At 44.9% G+C, this 25,434-nt stretch overlaps 1 protein-coding gene across 4 annotated transcripts in view; it reads left to right on the top strand.

The window, feature by feature from the left end:
• SHISA6 (shisa family member 6) overlaps positions 1 to 25,434 on the top strand; it is a 346,003-nt gene that overhangs the window by 4,368 nt on the left and 316,201 nt on the right. For all 4 annotated transcript variants that reach the window (XM_035300071.3, XM_035300072.3, XM_035300073.3 and 1 more), the window contains one exon: positions 18,610 to 18,770. In XM_035300071.3, coding sequence (XP_035155962.1) covers positions 18,610 to 18,770 — 161 coding nt within the window. The remainder of the gene's footprint in view (positions 1 to 18,609; positions 18,771 to 25,434) is intronic.

Consider the following 25,434-nt stretch of genomic DNA (forward strand, 5'->3'; position numbering starts at 1 on the left):
AGCCTCATTGGAAAGGGACATTTGTGGGAGCATGAGCAGTGGTGAAGGGAAGGCATGGACCATCTGCGTCTGCCTCTGTGCTCTCGGGCTGGACAGTTTCTCTGCCTGCCCGTGCAGACACATTCCTTAGTGCAGGACTTCCTTTCATCTCTCTACTCCTGCAGGGAGGAACAGATTTAATCATTTCCAGAAGTGATTAGACCTTGCTATCGTATTTCTGAGTGAGAAATCAGTGTCTGTGAGGAAAACTGTCAGCTCTCTGGTGATTCTGATAGACGAATACCAAGTTCGACTAAGCTAGCTGGATTCCGTGGAGGACGAGGAAGTGGGCACAGGGATGAAAGGCAGGCTCAGCTGCCCTGGGGCTCTCTGGCCACAGCCAGCACCTGAGTATGCCTTTCCCACCTGGAAGCCAGTTCCCACCAGGATCTCTACTTCACTTTTCCCTTCTTTCAAACTGCCCAGGCTAAGGCTGAAGCTGCAGCCATCCTCAGATTTTCTGATTTCCCGAGTGGCTTCTTCACTGCTCCCCTGGGGCTCTTTGTTCTGGGAGGGGGGGCAGCTGATGTTCTGAAAGTGCTTTGGCCATGCCCAGGAAACGGCCTGGGGAGCCTGGCTCCTTTCCGACATTCATGTTCCTGCTAGCTGTCTCACATCTGAACCTGTTCCTTCCTCCTCACCCTGAGTTGATTCATTCGTGTCTCGGAGATGAGAATCATTCTGAGGGAGGAACTGTGTGGCTTTTTTTTTTTTTAAATGGCTAATTAACAGATGGGTCAGGAAGCTATTAGGATGCTGGAGACGCAATGGGTGAAATCAGAGCTGCCTGGAGTCCTCCCACTGCCTGCACAGGAGCAGAGGGGATTGAGGAATGTAGGGTGGGGTGGGGGGATGTCTAGGGGTGTGGGAAGAAAAATCCAGGTGGATATCAAAAGGAAAAAGAAAAAGTAGTGACCCCTTCATCTTTGGGTTTGTTCTCCTGCTTATTTCTAGAGGAAGTCAAGGGAATACTTTGTTCTACTCTTTCTCCCTCCGCAAATTAATTAGAAACTCAAAGAGCCCTGTTTTTTCCTCACAGGCCACATAACTGCAGTAGCAGGGCCCTTTTGCCGGCTGATTTAGTGAGTTCTCTTCCTAGCCTCACGGGCAATGAATTGTCAAGTCACTCCATTTTTTGAAGCACTGTGAGCTCACTATAATGAATTGATCTAAATAGAGAGTCAACTTATTTTTCAACTGCAAACATAGAAGGAAAGAAACAAAAGGGGATCTTGCTTTGGACTGAAAGCCTTCGTCTCGCCTTTATTTCTTTTTTCTTTGAGTTAAAAAATGCTTGTAGGGAGAGAGAACAATTGTGGAAGAATTGGAGAAGTCTCATGGAGGAAGGAGTAGGGGAAGGATGCTGGGAAGACAGAAAGAAGCAAAAATAGCAAGAGGAGGAAAGCAATCGGGCGAGAGGTTGATTTTTCCCACCAAAGGGACAAAGTGACGTTGCCTGGCCCTTGTGTGCCAGGCTTGGTTTGTTCTGACTCTTGCAGACATACGCAGACATTCTCTTAACAAATGAGCCCTGCTCACCTTCCCTGGGCAAGATGGGTTTCATACTACACCATATAGGCTTGTAAGGCACATGTTGCCTTTGATACATGAGGTTAGCAGGGTCCCTTCTTGCTTTAGCAGAGTAACCATGCAAATACTTTTCAAATTCCCTAGACTGTGCAATTCTCATTGGTCTCATTGCCCACTGACTTTATGTCCCTTCCTACCCCTCCTCAAGCTCAGAGGGACTTCACATCTGTCCCTTTCTTCCCTCCTACCCTACCCAAGGTGGGGAGCACATTCATTTTAGGGAATCAACTGCTAAGATACCAAGTTTACCCGCTCTTCTAGACTGCCGAGACGCAGCTAGAAAAAAGTCTAATTCATTGTTTTTAGCTGGTTTTAATGAGCGAGCGGATTGACTCTGCAGTTGATTCAAATCAGTTGTGCAGGAAAGCGTGGTTAAGACAGCTGAAAAAGTGAGCTGATTGAAAGGTCAATTCGCTAGCTCCAGACGGACCATCCTACGGACCCGGAATGAAAGGGAACTCCAGCAAAAGAAGCTTCCTGCTTCCAGTTCTGCCACCTGATTTTCCAGGGGCTGGCAGATTATATCTAGAGCTTCACTTTCTAGCTCAGTTTCTCTAGTCTTCGAGAATTCCTACCACGTGCTGGGACTGCCGTCCTGCTCCTGGCTACGGAAGGTCACCATCCTCCTTCCCTGCTGCCCTCTCCTCGTTCAAGCTGCAGTACCATTCATTTTTGAAATTATGGTGAATTTTGTCTTACCATTTTGCTCATATCCCTTGGTGATATATCACCCGTGGAACCTCAAAATGATGGTTTGAATTTACAGTTGTGTAAGATGTCTCAGATTGGTGGTGGTGGGCAGGGATGCTTTGGTGGAATACCTGAAGACCTAGGCTAAATTCATTGTTTAGTTTCTGTTGTGATTTTCTCCCTTTTTTATTGGGAAACTCTGCCCCATTATTTTTTCCTGAGTTACGTTTGTAACCTCACCTCTCTAGTGTCTTTCTTTGAAGATATTTTAGACAGATAAGAGGCTTGAGTTTGAGAGTTACCAGTGAATCCTCAGAGGGTCTCAGTCCCTTGAACTCTACTCTTGAGCAAGCTTAATTTTAAAACCCCTCAGGATATATCGCTAACTCTATTTTTTTTAATCTCTCAAAATAAAACCAGAATCTTCTGAAAAAGTAGGGTAGTACATTCTATTCTTTTGTCATCTATTACAGAATTATAACATTTCCTTTGCAGGCAATTCATTTAATCTAGTTCCCCAATTTTACAAGCGAGGCAACTGAAATTCAGAAAGGCTAGATCACAATGCCAAGGAACCCAGCTAGTGGGTGGGTGAGCTTGGAGTTTAAGCCAGGGCTCCTGTGTTCTAGTGCCCAGACTGATCTCATTCAATGAAAACACATTCTGCTGCTTTACTCTTTGCACGTTCCTTAGTTAGTCATAACCAAATAACTCTGGGATCCTTGGAGATGTGTGTTAACAGCCTTCTCCTTTCTCTTTCTTTCCTATGTTTCTGTAACCCTCCTGCTTCAATGTTTCCACTAAGTGTTTCCAGTAAAATGATTTCTGTTGATCTTCCCCAGTCCTTTTGGAGATTTTTCACATTCCTTTCTAAAGGGCAATAACCTGATCTAGGCATAATCCTTTTATAAGGTCTGAGTAATGCAGATCATTGAAGAAGGAAAATACAGCACAGGCCAGAGAGTTGTGGACCAAGTCAAAAAGTCACTGAATGAAACTGTGGGCAGAAATCTGTCATTAAAAATTCAGACTGTGAATGCTTTCTCTCTCTCAGAGATGAGTAGAAATTCTGAGACCTACCAGATCAGTGCAGTTCAGCTGTGTGAGAGGCCAGAGACCTCCAGACATCCAGTGGCCGTGTGTGTGTGTGTGTGTGTGTGTGTGTGTGTGTGAGAAAGAGAGAGAGAGAAATTTCAGGGTTATCCTCCGGGATCGCCCCCTACATAGAATATAGCTCTGCATGCCACAGAAACACATTCCTTGGTGCCAATTTTGCCCTTTCTCTGCTCTGGGCCCACATACTGCAGGCTAATGGACCTGGAAATCTGGGCTTAATCATTATGTGAAAATAATCTCTGTGGCATGCAGTTTGGGGTTTTCCCTGTAATGTGCTTGATACTTTCTTTGAAAGATCCTCGGTTTACATACCCTGATGTGTTGCCCTTCCAAGCAGTCACCTTGGTAGGCCGCCTGCTGGTTCTTCTCCGGAAAATATTTCCAGACTCTCTCTTGAAATTACACTGAGGGTCCATGGCATGCCATTCTTACTTTTCATAAAGGTAGCATGTTTTTATTCTCCTAGAGTTGATTTGATTCTTGTAAGCAATGATAAGTCATGGGGCTGACTCTGATGAATGAAATAGGTGTTCAGAAATCAGGAGTGCCTCCAGTAATGAGACTTGCCCTCCTAGGAACAGTGTCAGCTGTCTCTGAAGGCAGGAGCCCAGAAGAGGCGTTTCAGAAAGGAGTGAATGGCAGCTCGACACAGGAGTGCCTGGCGATCCACGATGATCGTTTTGAAGAGGCCATTCCTCATGAGGAAGGATAATTATTGGCCTTAAGAAAATCAGTTTTATGCTTTATCAGTGTGTCAGGCAGGTGGTGGAGTTCTAAAGAGAGGGGGAGAAAAATGAGTCGAATCTGCAGCAAGTATTTCACATAAAACTGCTCAGAAAGGGTGAAAAAAGTACATGGCCCACATTTCTGCATGAGATAGTAGACAGCTTAATTTAGCTTCCTAGTTTGATACTGAGGGTAAAGGGACCCAGTTTTATGGGATGCATGCAGTGAGGCTCAGGGTCAGAGCCAGAGTGTTCGCTGTGCCTGCCCTTTTTTCTATCCCAGGGTTATTGCCTCTGTGCTTCTGCATTCAGATGGGGTCACCAGCTGGGCCAGACTGCCGTAGATGACGTAGAAATATTTGCAAGCCCAGGAAGATGAGGCTGCCAGTGAGCCATTGCTGATCAATTCCTAACGTGCGTTTATCACCACTCCCTCCACCCCTGAGTGTGCATTCAGTGGATGGATTGGTCACCGAAATGGAGTGAGGTTGGGGCAGGTGGAGTGTAAAGGCAGGTGACAAGTGTTACCAGACTCAGCATTTGCAGGTGGGGAAGCAGCAGCTGTGCTACTGTGGGTAGAATGGCATTCCGTTATCTCAGTCAGGAATTAGGGGTTGGTAAAGGGCTAGGCATTTGTGCTGCCCCCATGCATAGGCTGAGTCAGAGCCTCTGGCTCTGCTGATGACCCACTAAAGTCATTCTTGGGCATTCTGGGAAGAGTTAGTCTTGTGGTGAGCCTGGGGAGTCCTTCTTACCTCTGTTCATGTGTCAGGACCGTGGGAGCTCTGTGTCCCAGGAGCTTACACAACTCCATCACTCATGCAGGCTCACAAGCCAGGGAAGGAGAGAGCTGGAGGTCTCAGTGAGCTGAAGACTCAAAGTGGAGAGGATTGTAGAGAGATATTCAGGAGTACCCAGTCTCGAGGGCTCACTCTGTACCAGCATCCATCCAGCTCAGCACCTGACCTGCATTATCTCACTGCATCCTCCCATCATCCCCTCTGAGTGCCGAGGCCTATGTTACAGATGAGGAAACTGATTCAGAGAGGCTTAGTAACTTGCCCAGGGTCACACAGCTAGGACATTGCTGGTGCCCTTCTCTCTCTGAAGTCCAATGGAGTAGCTGGCTCTCACCTTCCTAAATGTAATGGAGCCAGTGATACTCAGATTGCTTAAGAAAGCAAAGACCCACCTGCCCATACCCTGAAATTGGTTATCACAGTGAAGGACTGGGAGGATAAATGACCTACCTAAGAGGGCTCTGCGAAACCAGAACAGCGGCCCCTGCTTAGATTGCATGCAGGCAGCACGATGCCCAGGGCAGTGAAACAGCTCTCTTTCAGGAATATATTCTGTTGGCTGAGGACAGCAAAGGCAATGCAAAGAAAATATAAAACAAAACAAAACACCCTGATTTTAACTGAGGGGGAAAAAAACCCATGACAATATGGAAAGAACCCTTGGGCAATTCTGTTTGAGTCCTAGCTCCTGGGAACAGTGAGGGGATCTTGGGTAACGGACACTGGAGAGAGAAGCAATTTGGGAGACAGTATGGACCTGGGGCCATTTCCAGTTTTAATTACTGAGATGTGGAGCTAACACACAGCTCCGTTTATCACAACTCTCACACCCGTCCCCATCCTAACATCGAGCATTGTGTATACCAGACACAGCATTTTGGCTAACTTGCTTCTGCTTCCCTGTTCTGGTTTTATTCCTTTTCTATTTCTTTTCTTTTCTTTCTTTCTTTCTTCTTCCTTCCTTCCTTCCTTCCTTCCTTCCTTCCTTCCTTCCTTCCTTCCTTCCTTCTTTCTTTTTCTTTCTTTCTTTTTTTTTTTTTGAGACAGTTTCGCTCTTGTTGCCCAGGCTGGAATGCAGTGGGACAATCTCAGCTCACGGCAACCTTCGCCTCTCAGATTCAAGCGATTCTCCTGCCTCAGCCTCCCGAGTAGCTGGGATTACAGACATGTGCCACCATGCCCGGCTAATTTTATATTTTTAGTAGAGATAGACGAGGTTTCTCCATGTCGGTCAGGCTGGTCTCAAACTCCCGACCTCAGGTGATCCACTCGCCTTGGCCTCCCAAAGTGCTGGGATTACAGGCGTGAGCCACTGCGCCCAGCCTCCTTCCCTATTTCTATCCAGTGGCTGTGCTTCCTAATTACTCACGCTTTCTCTGTGATTCTCCATTTTTCATGCTCTCAGGTCCCCTGTCCTGAAGGGCACATGGAAGGGAAGGAATCTGGGGACACTATAATAGCCTGTGTTTTACTCTGCAGCTCCCAACCTGCCACAGGTCTCAAGCTCCGGTGGTCACAGGGCAGTGAGCAGCAGCTGAGCTCACATTCCCTAGCGTGCAGCTCCATGCCAGGACACCTGCTTAGGAAACTCACCTCTGTTTGAGGGTGTGTGGAAATTTATCTCACTAGTCTTCTCCAGGAACCCAGCATTCCTGCTCCCTGCTTTCATCCTTCTTGCCCCAGCTTGGCCCATTCCTACTCCTTGTTAGAAGAGCAAGAGAACTCTTGGATCCTCTTTGCCTAATGCCACTGTCCCCCTCTCCAGACCGATGGATGCAGGAGTCCCAGTGAGACTCTGGGTGGCTGGAACCTTGGCCCTGTTCCCCAGTGTTTGGGAGAAGAGTCGCTGCTTTCTGCAGGCTTCGCAAACACTCTCATTATTCCTTGCTTTTTTGGCACTTGGTCTCGTGTACTGTTCCCATTAGCTTCGGCATTAAAGTCTCATTACTCAGGACATCTGTCCTCTGGACATATTCGTTGTTCCTTTAGCCAAATGTCCTCTTCTGGGAAGAGTGTCTTCCACCCAAACAGCCACTTCTGTCTTCCTTCGCCCTTGCCGTTTCAGTGGGAGGAATTTGAATTCTGAAAGGCTTGGTGGAGGGAGGGGTGGCTGTTAATTTGAAGTGGCATCTGAGAGTCCCTTCCGGAGCCCATCCATCCCTTCCATTCTGAGGTCCTGGGAATATGGGCTTTTGCTAGGAGTTAGGCAGGTTGGTGGCAAAACACCATCGTAGCAAAGAAGGGAGATATCAGGAAAGTTTTTCTCCCTCAGTCCTGGGATCGGGCTCAGATACAATCATAGGGAATTCCGACCTCTGTTACTGCTGTTTGGAAGGCTTTGACTGAAGGCGGGGCTCCTGTTAACCCACCTCCCTTCAGTGACAGGGCATACTGCTGGCCCCAGAACTGAGACTGCTCCAGAAGTTGGGGAAGAATCTGGATGCCAGCTTCCCTGTTGGACTCGTAGTTAGCTGTTTCTGACTTTTTGCTGCATCTTGAGAGATTTGCTTGAAGTTTCCCAGGAATGGTGTCCCATAGTCTTGGGAGACTTGTTTATGTAATGGGAAATCACAATGCTTTTCGATGCTCAGATAACCAACAGCCAGCTTCTTACCCATCCTCGGGCATTTGCAAAGAAGAATATCCGGCTTTTGAGCAAAGGAGCTCTTACATCTCTCCCTTGTTTTTAAGTCACATCATTAAAATGTTTCTTTGTGTTACTTTCAGTGTTCTGTCCACTGCTACATCTTCTCTATCCTTGTTTTGATTCCTGTTCACTTCTGTTGATCTGTCTTCCTTCTCTCCTCTCCCTGTGACTCTCCTTCTTGAACTTGTCCTGCCATAACTTCATTAAGCCGCATCAATTTAGACACTACTAATTCAAAATGTATCCGAATTGGACCTGGGCAAAGTTGTTTTTTTTTTCTCTGATAAAAATCTGCGATGAACGTATTAATAGCTCAAACACGACTGCAGATATTTTGCAGGAGACATAGACCGTGGAGAAGGTTAGATTGTTTACCGGCAGCCTCTTAGTAAGCAATTGACATGTTAATTACAAAACATTCGTATCAATGAAGTAGCTCTTCGAACATCAATTTTATTTTACTTTTATTTTTAATCTAGTTTAAAATCCTGCAATGACCTGGGAAGCAGTAAAAATGTGTTTCCTTTAAAGTATTTTAGAATTTTCATGTTTGTTTCATTGATTGGGATTAGCCTGTCCTTATTTCTACCGAATTGGTGATGCTTGACTGGAGGCTGCTTCAAATCCGTTTTTGAATTCCCTCTGAGGATTCCTGCTTATTTTCCCTCTTCTTGTTTCTCTTTTTTTTCGATTTCCCTGAGTTTTTAGAATCCAACTCTCTCCCTTCAGCTTTGAGAATTTATGTTATGAACCATGCCACATCCCTGTGCCCGCTTTTCTGCTTCTTGCCATTCATGACCAGATGGGCCTGAGAGGTTATGGATCTGGAGGCAGACTTGGGTCAACTCTCCTGTCTCTGGGGAATAAGGAGACTTTGAGCCCTGCCTTGGCTCTCTCTGTGGTTCTCTCTCAGTGGCCTAAGGAGTCTGCTCATGAATCACTGTTCCCAACACCACTGTTTGGATTGAGGAGACAGCATCATACCTGCTGTAGGATGTGGCAGGTGGTATGCAGACGGCAGTCCTGCCCTTATAGAAGAGAACTTTGACCTCCCTCTCTTAGTCTGCTTATGTGGCTCTCCAGGGACATCTAGCAAGGCCCTCGTTAATTTTGGAGGTTGTCATCCATCTTTTCCTGTCTTAGAGCATTTCCTGGGAGCTGAGCTATGAGGCAGGATGATCCTAATTCTGTCACTCTCTGTCTCAATGACCTTGGGTGAGTCCCTTGGCCCCCTGCTATGGGATGTGGGCTATAACACTGTGGAGGTGTGTTCTTCTCTGGCCCACTCTGCCCTCAGCACACCTGAAAGGTATATACTGACACAGTCCACATCTGTACTGGCAGGTTCAACAGCTCTGGGATGTGGGAGGAGCTGCATTGTCCTTGCACATGCCACTCAAATAAGAATGTTGGCCAGGCGCAGTGGCTTACGCCTGTAATCCCAGCACTTTGGGAGGCCAAGGCAGGTGGATCACAAGGTCAGGAGTTAGAGATCAGCCGGGCCAATATGGTAAAACCCTGTCTCTACCAAAAATACCAAAATTAGCTGGGCATGGTGGTGCATGCCTGTAGTCCCAGCTACTTGAGAGGCTGAGGCAAAATAATTGTTTGAACCTTGGAGGTGAAGGTTACAGTGAGCCAAGATCAGACCACTACACTCCAGCCTGGGTGACAGAGCAAGATTCCATCTCAAAAAAAAAAAAAAAAAAAGGTTTTTTTTGGCGGGGGAAGGCCAGAGAAGAACATACCTCCACAGACAAACAGGTTTTTTTGTCTGCAAATGGCCTCATGAGGATGCTGCTTTTAGCATCTTCACTTCATAGGATCTCCTGGTGAAAGAAGACTCATGACACATTTAGTGACTCTCTTGGCACCACCTTCCCCTCCTCTCCTACACAGCAAGTGGCCGCCCTTGCATCTAGGGCTGGGCTGCCCCTACCCCTGGAGGCAGTTGGTCTGTTATTAAGATGAGATTTTAGGTGATTCTCATGGGGAGCCAAAATTGACTTCTTGGGCCTGGGATCCATTCCCTGGAGTAACCTATCAGGAGTGTATTCTTTCTTTTGCAGGATGGCAAAACATCTGTTTGAATATGGCAGTCAAGGCTCATGTTCAGTCTTCCCTTCTCCAGAATAAATAAGCACTCCTAGTTAAATAAGATTCTGTCCTCATGGGACATGCGTTCAACTTCACACTGGGCAGAGGCTTTCCACCCAGAAATTGGGTTATAATTCTGTGATAAAACCCAAAATGAGATTTCTAAGAGCCACATATGTATCTCAGAAATTCAGATGCGACTTAAAGATCTGGTTTCTTCTGGGAAGTTCCTTGGTCTGCAGCCCTACACAGCAACTTTGCTTTATGGCAGGGATCTTCTCCCATATCACAATGTCAACAGGATGGAAGTGTTTACCTGTTTTGTTTACATCTGTATTCCAGTGCCTAGAGTAGTGCTTGGCATAGAGTAGGTGCTTAAGAAATATAGCTGAATGACTGGCTGAATGAATGAATGAGTTAAAGTTGATAAGAATTAAAGTGGTCTTGTTTGTGTACCCTGCCCTTCTGATGTTTGCATTAGTGTGAAGATTCTTGAGCAGGGAAATGACAATAATGTTTCCAATTATTTTAAAGAAGGAAGAGAAAAAAGGGAAGAGAGGAGGGAGGAAAGAAGGAAAGAAAAGGAAGAAAGAACAAGAGAGGGAAGGAGAAAGAATAATAACTGAATCTTTTTTTTTTTTCTCTTGGTTAGAGTCATTCTTTTTTTTTTTTCCTTATTTTTTATTGCATTTTAGGTTTTGGGGTACATGTGCAGAGCATGCAATACAGTTGCATAGGTACACACATGGCAGTGTGTTCTGTTTGCTTTCACCCCTTCACCCACATTTGGCGTTTCTCCCCAGGCTATCCCTCCCTACCTCCCCCTCCCACTGGCCCTCCCCTTTTTCCCCCAATAGACCCCAGTGTTTAGTACTCCCCTTTCTGTGTCCATGTGTTCTCATTTTTCATCACCCGCCTATGAGTGAGAATATGTGATGTTTCATTTTCTGTTCTTGTGTCAGTTTGCTGAGAATGATGTTCTCCAGATTCATCCATGTCCCTACAAACTGAATCTTTTACAGAAAGGATTGCTCTGGCCAGTTTGATCTGTTTTCGCTTCTGTGCCCCTTTAGACTCCTGATTTATTTTGCTCACCTGTGAATACCTTTGTTTGCAGTGGGTCTTCATCTGGATGCTTCTTTGCAGACTAGTGGAAGCACAATCCATGCTGGCCTGGCAGGAAGGAACAGACTCTCTTTGTACTTGGCTCGCAAAGCCCAAGTTTAAGGTTGAGCGGAAACTGGTGTGTGGCCATATGGATTTCCATCCTTAGGCCTGAGTGGGAAATATGGCACGTGGGTGGTCCCTTCCAGGATGACCCATGGCCGCAACTGTGCCATGTGGCTCCCCCACCACACCAAGAGTGTTGCCAGTTTGGCATAACCCACACCAATCTTCCAAGATGCCCCTCTTCCACCTGTGCTTTTGTTGTGGTCCTCTAGGCTGGGCGATGTAGACTTTAGGAGGTTGTAAACATTTGGATTTATTTATTAGTCAAATATTTGTGTAGTGCTTACAAGGTGCCAGGCTCCTTGTAAGGCTCCTAAGTGCTTTGCAACTATTACATCATTTCATCTTCATGAAATGTCTACCTAAGAGGTAGACATTATTTTTTGCCTCATTATTTGGGCCTTATTTTTTCAACAAGGATGCAGAGCCACAGGACACTCAAGTTGCTTGCTAATTAGCAATTGTGCTGGGGACAACTCAGACCTGCAGAACAGCTCAATTGAATGGCCAACCACCAAGTTGGCCATTCCAACTTAGGTTCTCTAACTCCAGAATCCTGATGTATGGCCATTAGGCTGTTCTGTCTGCATGTTGCATCGCCTCTAGGTTTAGGTCTGAGTCCATTGAAAAGAAAACAGCAGCCTGACACGGTGGCTCACACCTGTAATCCCAGCACTATGGGAAGCCGAGGTTGGCAGATTACCTGAGTTCAGGACTGGCCTGGACAATATGGCGAAACCCCCTCTCTACTAAAAATACAAAAATTAGCTAGGTGTGGTGGTGGTGGGCTTCTGTAATCCCAGCTACTTGGAAAGCTGAGGCAGGAGAATTGCTTGAACCCAGGAGGTGGAGGTTGCAGTGAGCCGAGATCACACCACTGCACTCCAGTCTGGGTAACTGCCTCAAAAACAAAACAAAACACCACCACCAATCACAAGAATAGTAATGGCACCAGCAACAGCCCATTGGCACCTTGTACATAGATACACTTATGAACTCATCTGTCCCCTGGTTGACCATGTGGCCCTTCTAGCAAATCTTGGTAGCATTTTATGTTTTCCCAGCTTCCAATAGTAGGGGTACCTGACACATCCACATTTCCAAAGAATTCTCAAACAATCCAAGTATTTCTGAAAAGTCTGCATTTGGTATCGATGCTACCACATTTCCCAGGCCTGGGGAAATTTTAATATGATTCATATGAGGAACGGAGTATGTGAAGATGATGCTGTTAGGATTGAATTGGGCCCCCAAGGGACGCACATCTACCCTCTACCTGGCTCCTGGCCGGTCTAGCAACAGCTCCACAACAAGCACACTTAAGGATGGAGCAACTCACTCTGCTTGCCTGAAAAACAAAACAGGCAGGCCGTGCCTTCCCTCGCTGAGTCCTGTGATGTTTATTGGCCATGATGAATTTCAATTGTGCTGGGGACAACTCAGACCTGCAGAACAGCTCAGTGCAGATGCACAGACATTGTTAACACAACAAATGAGATCTCCACAGCCATTCTGAGCCTCTCTGTATGAGGAAAGCAGTCTTGTGCACACACAAAGCCAGCAGCTGTGTTTTCCAAGTGGACTCTCAGAGAACCAGGACTATGGAAAACTAAATTAAGCCATTTTCCTTGGTCCACGTTTATTAAAAATACATCCACTTCAATTGTCCTGGGTGCATATTTTAGACAATGGAAGCACTCTGACTGTCCAGTAGATAAGTGTGAGATAAAGAGGACACCAATAGTCCTAAGGGGTCATTATCAAGTAAAAGCTCAGGGTCAGATGTGGTGGCTCACGCCTGTAATTCCAGCACTTTGGGACGATGAGGCAGACAGATTGCCTGAACTTAGGAGTTTGAGACCAGCCAGGGCACCATGGCAAAACCCTGTCTCTACAAAAAATTAAAAAATTAGCCCAATATGGTGGTGTGTGCCTGTAGTATCAGCTACTGGGGAGGTTGAGGTGGGAGGATTGCTTGAGTCCAGGAGGCTGAGGGTGTAGCAAGCCGTGATTTCTCCACTGCACTTCAGCCTGGGTAACAGTGTGATACCCTGTCTCAAAAAAGAAAAAAGAAAAAAACTCAGTTATCTAGGACTCAAATAACCAGTTTCTTTATTTAACTAGAATAAAGTGTCTACATTCTACCTTCAAGAGAAATACAAAAGAAGTAGCTATCAGAGACTTACCTAAAGAAAACAAAAACAAACAACTTCCACCATCCATCTTGTAGTTTTCATATGAACAGCTCATTTCCTAGACTGTCTACATGTTACTTAGGTTTTCATTTGTGAAGAGAACTAAAGATTAGACTGATGGCCCCCTCATGAAGAAGCTTGAATTCTTTAAAAAAATTAATTATATTCAGTATACTTAATTAGGAATGCTTTTGGAAAGTTCTTCAAAAACAACAGTGTTCTCATTAGTCCTTAGGAATAGGAACATTGACCAGAAAAGCTTGTTCATGGAATAGTTCATCTATTTGGCCTTTAATCATGCTTATCCAAAAGCACCAATTTCTTCCTACCCACACCCCCCACAAAAGAAAAAGGGCATGATTAGGGCTCTGAACTATCGAGTTTGCCTTGCATTTGGCACAGAATAACTTACTGAGTAATAGCTGAGCCTGTTTTCTCCTTTCCACAGTATTTATACTGCTCAGAAATTCAGAGACATGGTAGAGGCAGAAGGTTGGTTTCCATTGCACCACTTCAGTGAGCAGTAGTATTCATGGGGCCCTCATGGAGGGCATATTGATTGAGATTTGAAAGACTGACAGGTGAACTAAGGGGCCCTTCATTCCCCCACTTAATATGGTGGGGGACCTAAGTTTGACCATCTGTTCAGTGAATGAAGATTGGGACAAAAAAAAAATCCAAGTTTTCATTTTGATGCTCTTTCACCATATTTGTTTTAAAATTTGGAAATTTCATGAAGTCCAGGTACAATTGGGTAGTTCCTACCGGACTACTGGAAAGAACTTGGGAACAGGCCTTATGCAGAGCAGGTGTCTGCTGAAGTACATTGGTGTTCTAGTCAGGATTTCATTTGGAAGAAAAAAGGCTGCTAAAATCGTGTAAAAGGTTGTAGAGCTGTTGATGTTAATGACACACTAAGGTGAATAGCACTGAGCAGTTGAACCGCAGCTGAGTTCTCAGGTCTAGGTAGATCTTTCTCCTAATGATTAAACACTCTCTAAAATCTTGTGTTCAAGGACCAGTACAGGGACATCAGAGGTGAAGAAAATAAATGTGATTAAGTGGATGGATGAATGGATGGATGGATGGGGTGTTGGATGGAGGGATTGATGAATGGATGGAGTGTTGGTTGGAGGGATGAAGTCTTCAATGATGGATGGAGTGTTTTATGAATTGATGGATAAAGTGTTGGATGGATGGATGAGGGGATGAGTTGGGAATGGATAGAATGTTTACTAGATAGGGGGTGGATGGATGGGATATGGTATGGAAATGGAGAGAAGGATGGAGAGATGGGCGGCTAGATGGATGGATAATCTAATGGGATATAGTCAGCCCCTGTAGTTTAACCTACCTATGTTTGGAATCTGAATTCAGAACTTACTAGCTGTGTGACCTTGGGTAACATATATAACCTCTAGAAGTTTTAGTTTTCTAGAAGTTTTAGTTATCAACAAAATACAGCTACTGATGGCAGATATGTGTATGAGCATTCTGAGAAATATATGATCCAACACATGTAAGAGCCAGTGTTTGGCACATGGTAATCACTCTAAATGATAATATCTAATTGTTAAAGCAGACAAGACTATGAAGCAAAGTTATGAACAAGGTTTTGTCTATTTTTCTGTTGTTAAGGGAAATCGCTTGCCATTTTAATAACTATTTCATATCTTGAATGCAGGTGGCAACGTGTTAAAATGTTGACTGGGCTTCGTCCCTGCAGGTGTTGAGATAACTAAGCACTTAGGGAAATTCAGACACACTTTCATTTCCTTGGGATCACTGACAACAATAACCGAGGTTTTAAGCAAATAAATAATTGGTATTGAACTGAGTCACTCATTTAATAATTGTTTCTCCATGCCCAAATATTAACTGGCATTTGCTAAATTAGCCGACCCAGCTGGAGGGACCAGGAGGACTCATTAAAGCTGATGATTTGTAGGAAGTGAAATGTGTGTAAGAGGCAGTCCAGTGAACAGAAGGATGCCCAGGCTCAAGTCAGAAGCGTTGGATTTAAATCCCTGTTCCAATATGTTTTAGTGCTGGGATTAGCCCGAACCTCAGTTCCTTGTTAAGAATTATGGTAATAATAGCTGCAAACATCACAGGGATAGGATGGGAATCACATGAGACAGGGCCGGTGAATGCATTGAAAAATTATTAAGTGTGATCCAAATGTAAGATGATACTTTTGCTCTTCAGGTGATTAATATACAGTACCAAGTACTGAAGAAAGCTTAAGTTTCCTGGCCTGATCACATTGACTGTTTTCCGTGATCAGCTTTGCTGCCTGATTAATTTACTCTCCCCTGCTCACCACACACCAGAGAAAGCCAAGAAATACACAGACAGAAGGGAGCATTAGACCTAGGCAATAATCTAGATAATTCAGGCAAAAGAATTATTTTGTTTGATATATCAGATATTGCAGCAAAAGGGGCTTGCTGTGGGTGGGGGAGGGTTGGAAGGAGCAGGACAACTAGAGTGACTCCTCACTTCAAATTTCTAAATCAGACGCATCTGTCATCCACATGGGGGGTGACAGGGCCCTGCTGACAGCCTGTCCTGTCCTGAGTCCCTCACTTGGCCGCCTCTGTGTCTCTCTCTCCGTCTGACTCTTTCCCTTTGAATGTCTCTCTCTGACCCCCTTTCCCTGTCTCTTCTGAATCACATTTTATCTCTGGATTTCCTTTGGTTGTCTGTGGCTTACTCTCCTCTTTCTCTTCCTACCTGCTTGCCTATCCTTGGTCTCTGCCTCCTCCCCTCTCTCTGTCTTCTGGTGCCTGCCACTTTCGCTAACTCTCTGCTCTGAACCTCTCCTGCTCTCTCTTGCTTGGGGTTTCAGACCCCCTCTCACTCTCCTTCTGTCTCTTTGGCTCCATTTCCTGTTTCTCTCCTCTCTGTCCACCTGTTTTCTCTCCTCTTTCTCTCTGGACCTGTCCCCTCTCCCTCCCTTTCTCTGTCTCCATGTTTGCTACTGTCTGACTCTCCCTGCCCTGCTCTCAGATACTGGAAGCTGCCTGCCCAGTCTTTCACAAAATCTGCCGTGCTGTTCCTCAGTGACCAATTTTCTTTCCTACGGTTAGAAAGTAGCTCAGGCCTTAACCCATTTCCTCCGGCGTATCCAAATTAATTAGGTGAGACCAGGATCGCACATTTCAGAATTAGAATAATATTTATTGAGCACTCTGGAGAGAAGGGGATGGAAGATAGAGAGGAACCAGAGCAAGGAGGTGGGGATCACCAAGTGGAGGGAGGGGGAGGGGGAGCAGGCAGAGGGAATCGCTCTTAAGGTCATGTGGTCTGGGAATGAGAGCCGCCTTCCTAGTTGCCAAGAGGGTACTGGGAAAGGGTCCTGTAGAATGGTCACACATGGGTGTAGGACCAGGAGCATTTCCTTGGCTACCATGCACTTTACAAGATGTGGCAGGGTTCCCATCCTTACGTAGCCTGTCAGGCCACCCTTGTTTGAAAAACACCTTTTCCTGTACATCCCTCTGTCTTGGCTGTGCCAACCAGCTCAGCGCAACCCACTGGGCCTCAGGAGCCCCTTCGCAGAAGAAGATACATAGCATAGTGCAAGTTGCTTTCTTCTTTTCTCACACGGCCTAGAGACATCCCCAGGAAACCACAGTTCTACTTTCTGTCTTTATGGATTTACCCAATTGGGTATGTTATAGAAATGTGGTCTTTTACGATGTGCTTCTTTCACTTATCATGATGTTTTCAAGGTCCATCCATGAGATAGCATGGATCAGTATGCCTTTTTTAATGACTGAATAATATTCCATTGTGTGAATATACTACATCTTGTTTTTCCATTCAGCAGTTGTTGGACTTTTGGGTTGTTTCTACCCTTTGGCTAGCATCAATACTGCTGCTATGAACCTTTGTACACAAGTTTAATGCTACATATGTTTTCCATTGTTCTTGGGACTACCTAGGAATAGATTTGCTGGGTCATATGTTAATTCTGTGTTTAAGGAACATCACAGTTTTGAGGAGCTGCTAAACTGTTTACCAAAGGGATTGCAGGATTTTCTATTCCCACTAGCAGTGTATGAAGGCTTCAATTTCTCCACCTCCTTGCTGACACTTGTTATTATGTGGCTTTTAGTTACAGCTGTCCTAGTACATATGAAGGGGTATCTCAGTGTGATTTATAGTTTTAGGACTAATATTTAGGCATATGATCCATTTTGAGTTAGTTTCTTATATGGTGTGAGGTAAGGATCCAACTTCCTTCTTTTTCATGTGGTGATCCAGTTGTCCCAAGACCATTTGTTGAAGAAACTAGTCTTTTCCCCATAATTTACTCAGCTTTATTTTTAAACTTCTTCAGTTGTCCCTTTTCATGGGGGCAGAGTGTTGGAGCGGGGCTTCTTGTAAGAAGGAAGCCTTGAGGTGGTGGGCAGGGCCCCACTGCTCAGAGATGCCCCCCTGGGAAGATGGAAGAACCTTTGCCTGGCTTGTGCAAAATAGGAGTGTGTTGAGGACTGGGGACCTGGCTCTGAAGTGATAATATCCAGGTGTAGTCTCTTGCAGCTGTCCAAACTCATCTCTGTCCCACTGCCGGTGGGTATCTCACATGTCACACCCACAGAGGGCATCCTGTTTGAAAGCAGGTAGGGGAGCAATTCCCCCTAAATTATAAGCCCATAGATGGCAGGAATTAGGTCCCATTGACCTTTGTCTCTTCAGTTATTGATGCATGCTGATCCTCAGTCAATGCATGTTTGGTTGTTGGAGCTACATGCTGAGTTAATAAAAGCTGCTTTCTCTGAGTAACTGGACCTCTTGCAGGGGGGCGGGTCTCTCCTGCTATGGCAGAGTCTCTACCTGTCTCTCTTTCTGTCTGTGTATTTTTTCCCTGTGTTTGTGATTGTTCCCTCCTCTAAACTCCAGTTGCCTTCACTGTCTGCACCATCCACCTGTTTTGATTTTTATCTTTTTATTTCTATGTCCTGTCCTTGCAGCTCAATCACGCCCTTCCTTGATGGCAGGAGCTGTGTGTTGTACTTACTTGGGTCTCCAGTACATACTACTCAGTGTGTGGTTTTGGATGATGAAGTGGTCCCCTGATATTAGTGACCTGCTGAATTTGAGGCTGATGGTTTCAGCCCTTCACCATAGTGGCATTCCACTGGCCAGCTGCTATAGATACATGCCTGGCATAGGTGTGTATATTTGTGGAGCCAGTATTTTGAAAGGGCTCAGAGTTTACTGATGTGAAATGAATTAAAGAAAGAAACCGTAGTCCCAGGCTTTTAGTTCATACCTCCAGGCATGGTAACCTTTACCCTGTGTCCCCACTGAGACAAACAACAGATGCAGCTGACTGTTGAGAACTGAATGCTGCCTCTTCGTCTTCCTGTATCTCTGTAAATCAAAGGCCTATGAAAGTAAGCTAACTCCCCTCATGGTTGTGCACACTTGCTCAGTGAATCTCATTATGCGATCTCCTCCTTGTTTAGGGCTCTGGCTGACATCTTAAGACAACAGGGACCAATCCCGATAGCACACTGTGAAAGAGAAACTATCTCGGCCATTGATACCTCTCCCAAAGAGAACACGCCGGTCAGATCATCCTCCAAAAACCACTACACTCCTGTGCGTACAGCCAAGCAGACTCCAGGTAAGTAACAGCTGGGCACCTTGATTCTTTGCTGAGGCTGATGAAAAGTTTCAGGATATTTCTGCTCTGATGGGGCAGGTTGTGGACCATGATGGTGTGCTGACGGACTTCCTGATGGACAGGAAGGCTTACAAAAGGTTTTCGGGACTCTCTCCCCGGGGTGAGTTTTGATGGGCAAGACTGCTGTTGGTCAGTGTCTGGGCTGGATGAGGACTGACAATTTCAGGCATGTGTGACCCAGTGAGTGGCTGGTAAAATTCTCTTACTGGAAAGGGAGCTTGCAGCAGCCATAGCAGAATATGGTCATCTATTCAGCCATATGGTGGGAAACTTTAGACTGACTAGGATGCTAGTTACGGGACAAGAAATTACTGTCCCCTGATGTAGAGCCTAATCAACTACTGGCATCTCAAAGAGCATTTCCCTGAGGGTGAGAATTAACATCTGTATTTTTGGGTGACCCTTTCCTGTGCTGTGTAGATTCCCTGGATGTATGATGAGTTGCCATAAAATAACAATATGCCTTCCACATTTTTTTTTACTTATTATTGCTATAACTGTGCAGAAAATGGCAGGGCTTATTTTCTTTGTTTTGCAGGTCAATAAATGAAGCTCAGAGAAATTTGGTAACTCGAATAAGGTCACTGAGATATTAATAATAATTTAAAAATCAGTAATAACAGTAATATAACCTAAATATTTATTGGAATCTTGTTCTGTGCCAAGAGTCATGCTGAGCCTTTTACATATATTTTGTTATTTATTCTCTACAGCAATCTTAGAAATACTTAGATTATCCCCATTTTGTGTGAGGAATGGAAAGGTTAAGTAACTTTCTGAAGGTCACACAATTAGTAGGAGAGAGAAGCAAGATTCCAGCCAAGGCAAATAGTTAACAATAGTAAGGACTAAGAAACTGTAATATCCTTGCGTAGTTGGGAGTGAATCCGAAATATCTGAGTGGACAGTCTCCTTATAAGTATAGCTTGGGAAGTCATCTCTTATAGTGAGTGTTTCCAGATAACCTCTTACTGGTACTAATCCTTATACCAGAGAAAGCTTTTACTTTGATGTTCGAATCTGAAATCTTCACATCTGTTGCTCTCCGGTTTTTCAGAGGATGGGCCATATGATCTGAACTAAACCTGCAATAAGGATATGTAACCACTAGGTGGCAATGGGTGTGCCCAAATCCAAACTATAGCAAAGGTGTTGATGAGATCAAATTTATTTTCCATTAATTCTCTAATTTTCTTACGTTTATTAAGAAACCTAATATTTGCTTTTAAAATAGTATTCTTAACTCTTTTGAGAACCTAATAAAAGGAGATGACATTTCCTCCTGAAAAATACAAATACATATAAATGTTAATATTCATAATAACAGTTTGTATATGACTTAGGGGAATTAATAGATTCATCCAAAGTAAAAAAATCCCTGATGCAAAGGTAAAGATGAGGGCTCCACCTTTGCAAAATGTCTAAGATACATTTTCAGCTTTAATATCACAGATCCTTAAAACATAAGCAATAGAAGAAATCTTGGCAAAAACATCTGGACCAGCGATCATCTACATGGCTACATTTTGGAATCACCTGAGGAGGTCTTAAAAATGCTGATGCCTAGGCTCTACAGGTTCACCAGAATTTCTAGGGGTGGTGTTGGCATCACATTAGTATTTTAAGCAATCTCCCCAAGGTGATTCTAACATGCATCTAGGGTTGAGAATCACTAGTCTTAAAAGATTCCTTCATTTTATGAGTGAAGACACTGAAAGCCTAACCCAGTGGTTCTCAAACTTGACTGCACGTTGGAATCACCTGGGGATCTTTAAAAATTAAGGATGCCTGGGCCCCACCTCCAGAGACCGATTGAATCGATGTGGAAGTGTGGCCTGAGAATGGAGATGGGTGGGGGCTGGTGGTTAACGCTTCCCAGGTGATCTAATGTGGAGCTAAGTTTGAGAGTCACTGGACTATGGGAGTTGCATAGAGGCACCGTTGTAACGAATCCTTTTGCCGTTGATCATTGTTGAATCTAACTCTGGTATCATCACCACCTTTGGGTAGGGTATTTTGATTTTTCCAAGGATTCATTGTTTGAAGTCAGTTTCCAACAGAACCTTGTTGTGACTCGAGCTTCAGGTCACTCTGGCATCAAAAGCACCCCTGGTTGTTTATCTTCCCCTCTCTCTGTTTAGGTTTTCTCTGTCTCATTCTCAAATAAGCTAGTTCTCCACTGCTGAACCCAGAATGATTGGGTGGACAGTCTGTATTTTCCCTTAAATACCCTTCACAGGGCAGGAAGATTTGTCATATCTTCTGGTTTCTATATAACTCATCTCTTCTGCTGAGCTGAGAAGGAAAGCTTCTAGTTACATGATTCACTCCTATGTTTCAAGAAATTCTCCTCCTGTATTTCTCAATTTGGAACTCTTCACTTTGCATTTAGAGATTGGAATAGTATCCTGGCCCAGAAAGCATTCTCAGTTGTGATGCTTAAATTTAAAAGTAACTTCATCACAAGCGGCAGCTTCTACAGATTATAACGGACATAATACTTTTCCAAATAGTTGATACCCTTTGCCACAAAATATTGCAATTTGAGCAGAAGTTGAACAGAACTCTGCATAAATGTTCAAAGTGGAAATTTACTGTAATTTTGCTACTCCTCAAATCAACAAACCATCAATTGTAGGAGTGTGGTGGTAAGTTTTTAGGGGGCTATTAAGGAAGATATCCAGAAACACCAGTGGGCATCAGAACATGTGCATAGCTTTGCTACTCAAAATGGTGCTGGCGGGTCATCCATATCAGCATCACCTGAGAGCCTGTGGGAAATGCAGAATCCCAGACTCTACCTCTCCTGCTGAATGAGAATCTGTAATTTAGTGAAATTGCTTAGCATTCAAGTTTGAGAAGCACTGGAAAAGCTTGAGCATTGAAGTACCTTCCTCAGTTTGCTTTTTGGCCCTATCTCTTACTGTGTATATAATCTTGGGCAAGATTCTTTGTATTCCCAAGTTTCTTTGTCTGTCACTGAAGCCAATTGTATCTGCAGGTCAGACTCATTTTAAGGATATAATAAGTTAAACCAAGTAAAGCACTTAAGACAGGTCCCCATATATAACAAGCACTCACTGTTAGCCATGACCAGGCTATGGAAGCATGTCCACAGCTCATGGAAAATGAATCAAATGGAGGAAAGAACCAAAGGCAATGCATTCATGTCCTTAGACCAGGCAGGGTCCATGGGATCGTGTCTGGGATGAAAGTCCCTGGACCCAAGCCTTCCTGTGCTTGGCTCTTGTCTGAGGCACATCCTCTCAGGATGAAAACAGTTTGTGGGGCTTGGTCGGGGTTTTGGACATTGAAAGCACATGCTTAGTTGGTTTGGGATATGGGTCGAGAGTCCTGCAGTAATAATGAAAACAATAATAACACAAGTACCATAGATTGAGAACTTACTATGTATTGGGTACTCTGCTAGACACTTTATGCCTCACAGAGATTGGATCCTGTAATATTTCTTAGATGTGAAAGTTTCTGTGATTCTTCTGCTAATCTCACATTAATCCTCTCCCCTTCTATAAGAGCTTTTTACCCTAACTCTTCCGGGAAGCCCCTTTCCAACTTTAAAGATTGCTGTATAATAGACACTTAGTTTGAATGCAGAAAACCAGTGAACCCTGCTTTCATCCCCTACCCCTCAAATCTGGCTGTCTGCAGACCCTTGCTACTCAAAGTGTGGTCCATGAACCAGCGGCAACTGGGATCCCATGGGAACTTGATGGAAATGCAGAATTTTGGGCTCTTCCCCAAACCTACTGAATCTGAAGCTGTGTTTGACAAGATCCTCAGAGGATTTGTACACATGTTCAAGTTGAAGAAGACCCCACTATCTCAGTGATTCTCAGCCCTGGTCTCATATTGGAGTTGTGTGGGGAATTCTGAAAATATCAATGCCTTCCCCTATCCCAAAGATTCTGATTTACTTGGTCTATATAGGACCTGGCTTTGATATTAAAAAAGAAACAAACAAAAACAAAATTCCCACATGGTTCTCCTGTTCAGAAAACTTTGATAACAGAGCTCTCAAAGTTTTGAGGAAACTGGAAGAAAGCTATCAAATAAGGAAAATATTCTTTGAAGATTATTGAATGTAGGTTCACATCAAGACCTACAGGCCAGGTGTGGTGGCTCATGCCTGTAATCCCAGCACTTTGGGAGGCCGAGGCGGGTGATCACCTGAGGTTGGGAGTTCAAGACCAGCCTGACCAACATGGAGAAAACGCATTTTTACTAAAAATACAAAATTAGCCAGGCATGGTGATGCATGCCTTTAATCCCAGCTACTCGGGAGGCTGAGGCAGGTGAATCACTTGAACATGGGAGGCAGAGGTTGCAGTGAGCCAAGATTACACCATTGCACTCCAGCCTGGGCAACAAGAGAGAAACTCCATCTCAAAAAAAAAATAATAATAATAAAAGACACCTGCAAGATGGAGACTGGCTAGACAGAGTGAGTGTGACTGTCATGAGTCCTCTCCTTGATGGGTGGGGCCAAAGGGAGTGGAAGACTCAGGCTCATCTGGGAAGGGAGGGGGCCGGTATGCAGCTTCAAATGGAGACCCCTGGACAAAAGCAGGCACAAGTAGAAATAAAAAGATTGTTTAGGGGACCAAGTGGAGTCATGAAAAGATGCACCATAGCTAGCATTGCCATTCCCTGAGTGCAGCACCAAAGAAGCTTGCTGTGGGCTTGCTCTTCATAGATGGGGAGTAGGAGAGACCTAGCATGTTTGCCTGACCTCATCCCCTCCTAAAGAACCTGTCCTGGGACATCTAGGGGAGAGTGGGGTACCCATTCCTGGCAGTAGCAATGAGATCATGTGCTGAGGTTATAGAATTTTGATGTCCAACGTCACTTTATCAGGAGTGACATCATCGGGAGGCAATAAATATCCATGCCCATCTCCACACCACGGTGAGTTGTATAAAAGAACAGCCAGTCATCCTGCCTGTTGGCAAAGCCAGTTTCATTAATGGCAGACAAAGGGAGCCACGAGTAGTGACTCTCCAGGCTTCATGGAGACTCAGAATGAAGCCCGCGCAGATGGCAGAGGAGTACCTTGCCACAGCCCTGCATACCCTGGTTCCCATCCCCCCATGCCTCTCTGAACTCAACCCCAGTTGCCTCTGCTTCCCTCCCAGGCTGCAGACACACTAGTCTTCTCCAGACACATGGTTTCTTCTCATGCCATTTGTATTCTCGCGTTGAGATGTTTCCCTCTCTCTGTTCTTGTAGCCCCAGATTTTTCAGCACTAGCTATTTGTTTTGTGGAATCTGTTCCTCAAGCACCACTGTTTGAGAGAGGCCTTTCCTAACCTTCTCTTCTGTTACCATCTCCGGCTTTACTTTTTTCAGAGCACTTATGTCATCAAACATCATATACTTGTTGGTTCATGTGTTTATTATCTGTCCCTATCAGAATTGAAGCCCCAGGTACACAAGGGTTTTATCTTCCTATTGTCAAGGGATCCTAGGACCAAGAACATTGCCTGGAAGATCCTGGTTGCTCAAGAGCTGTTTGTCCAGTAATGAATGAAGGATGACACAGCCCTTTACTTGGATGGGCGTAGGGTCCAGGCACAGGTCCTGGTTGTACAGCTGCTGACTAAAGAGTACCCTTCAAGGCTGCACCCCATTTAGTAGCCCTCTCTGTAAAGTATGTGTTGTATCTGTCACTTGGACAGCCCGTAGGCTGGTCACCAGGCAGCTGGTTGAGCCAGAAGGTCCTGGTTTCCAGCACCCAGGCTTCTTACCGAGCCCCACAGCCTTTCTCCTCCTGTCTGGGACTGACCCAGAACTCCATGGCTCAGCACAGCCAGGGGCTGGGAGCTTCACTTCCATGACTGGGAGCTTCACTTCCATGACTGGGTTCAGAGGGACTATCACCCAGGGCACCCTTCCAGTTCTTTCCACCCTGCCAAGAAAGCGTGAGTGCCTTGGAAGCCCAGGCAGCCCAGAGTCTCTGATCCCAGGGACAGGTTTAGGGCTGCCTGTGCAGCCAGAAAACCTGGGCTGTGCAGCTGAACTCTGGTAAACTTCTGGTGAGTCTCAGCATCTCAAGGAAGTAGGACTTTGTTTTCTCAGTCATCCCCTGAGAAACAGAACTGTTGTTCTAGAGGAGTCTGAGATGATAGCCTCATAAGGTTTTGGAGTTCTATGGAGATGGTGAGATTAGCTGGCCAAAACTATGCTTGGCCTGTGAGGAAACTGAGGCGCACAGGGGCCCCTTAAGTGGGAGGTGACATAAATATAAATGTAAGCAATCGAAGTGCATCTGACACAAGAACCAAGACTATTTTAAGTCTTCCCTGTCCAATATATTGGTTCCTAGCCACATGCGGCAGCTATTGAGTATTAATTGTTAAAACTAATTTTACCTATTTATTTATTTATTGTACTTTTAAGTTCTGGGGTACGTGAACAGAACGTGCAAGTTTGTTACATAGGTATACACATGCCATGGTGGTTTGCTGCATCCATCACCCCTTCATCTACATTAGGTATTTCTCCTAATACTATCCCTCCTCTTCTAATACTATCCCCCACCCCTTTCTATCCCTATCCTAGCCCCCCACCCCCCAACAGGCCCTGG

The sequence above is a fragment of the Callithrix jacchus genome, chromosome 5 (genome assembly GCF_049354715.1).
Source record: "Callithrix jacchus isolate 240 chromosome 5, calJac240_pri, whole genome shotgun sequence".
NCBI lineage: Eukaryota > Metazoa > Chordata > Mammalia > Primates > Cebidae > Callithrix > Callithrix jacchus.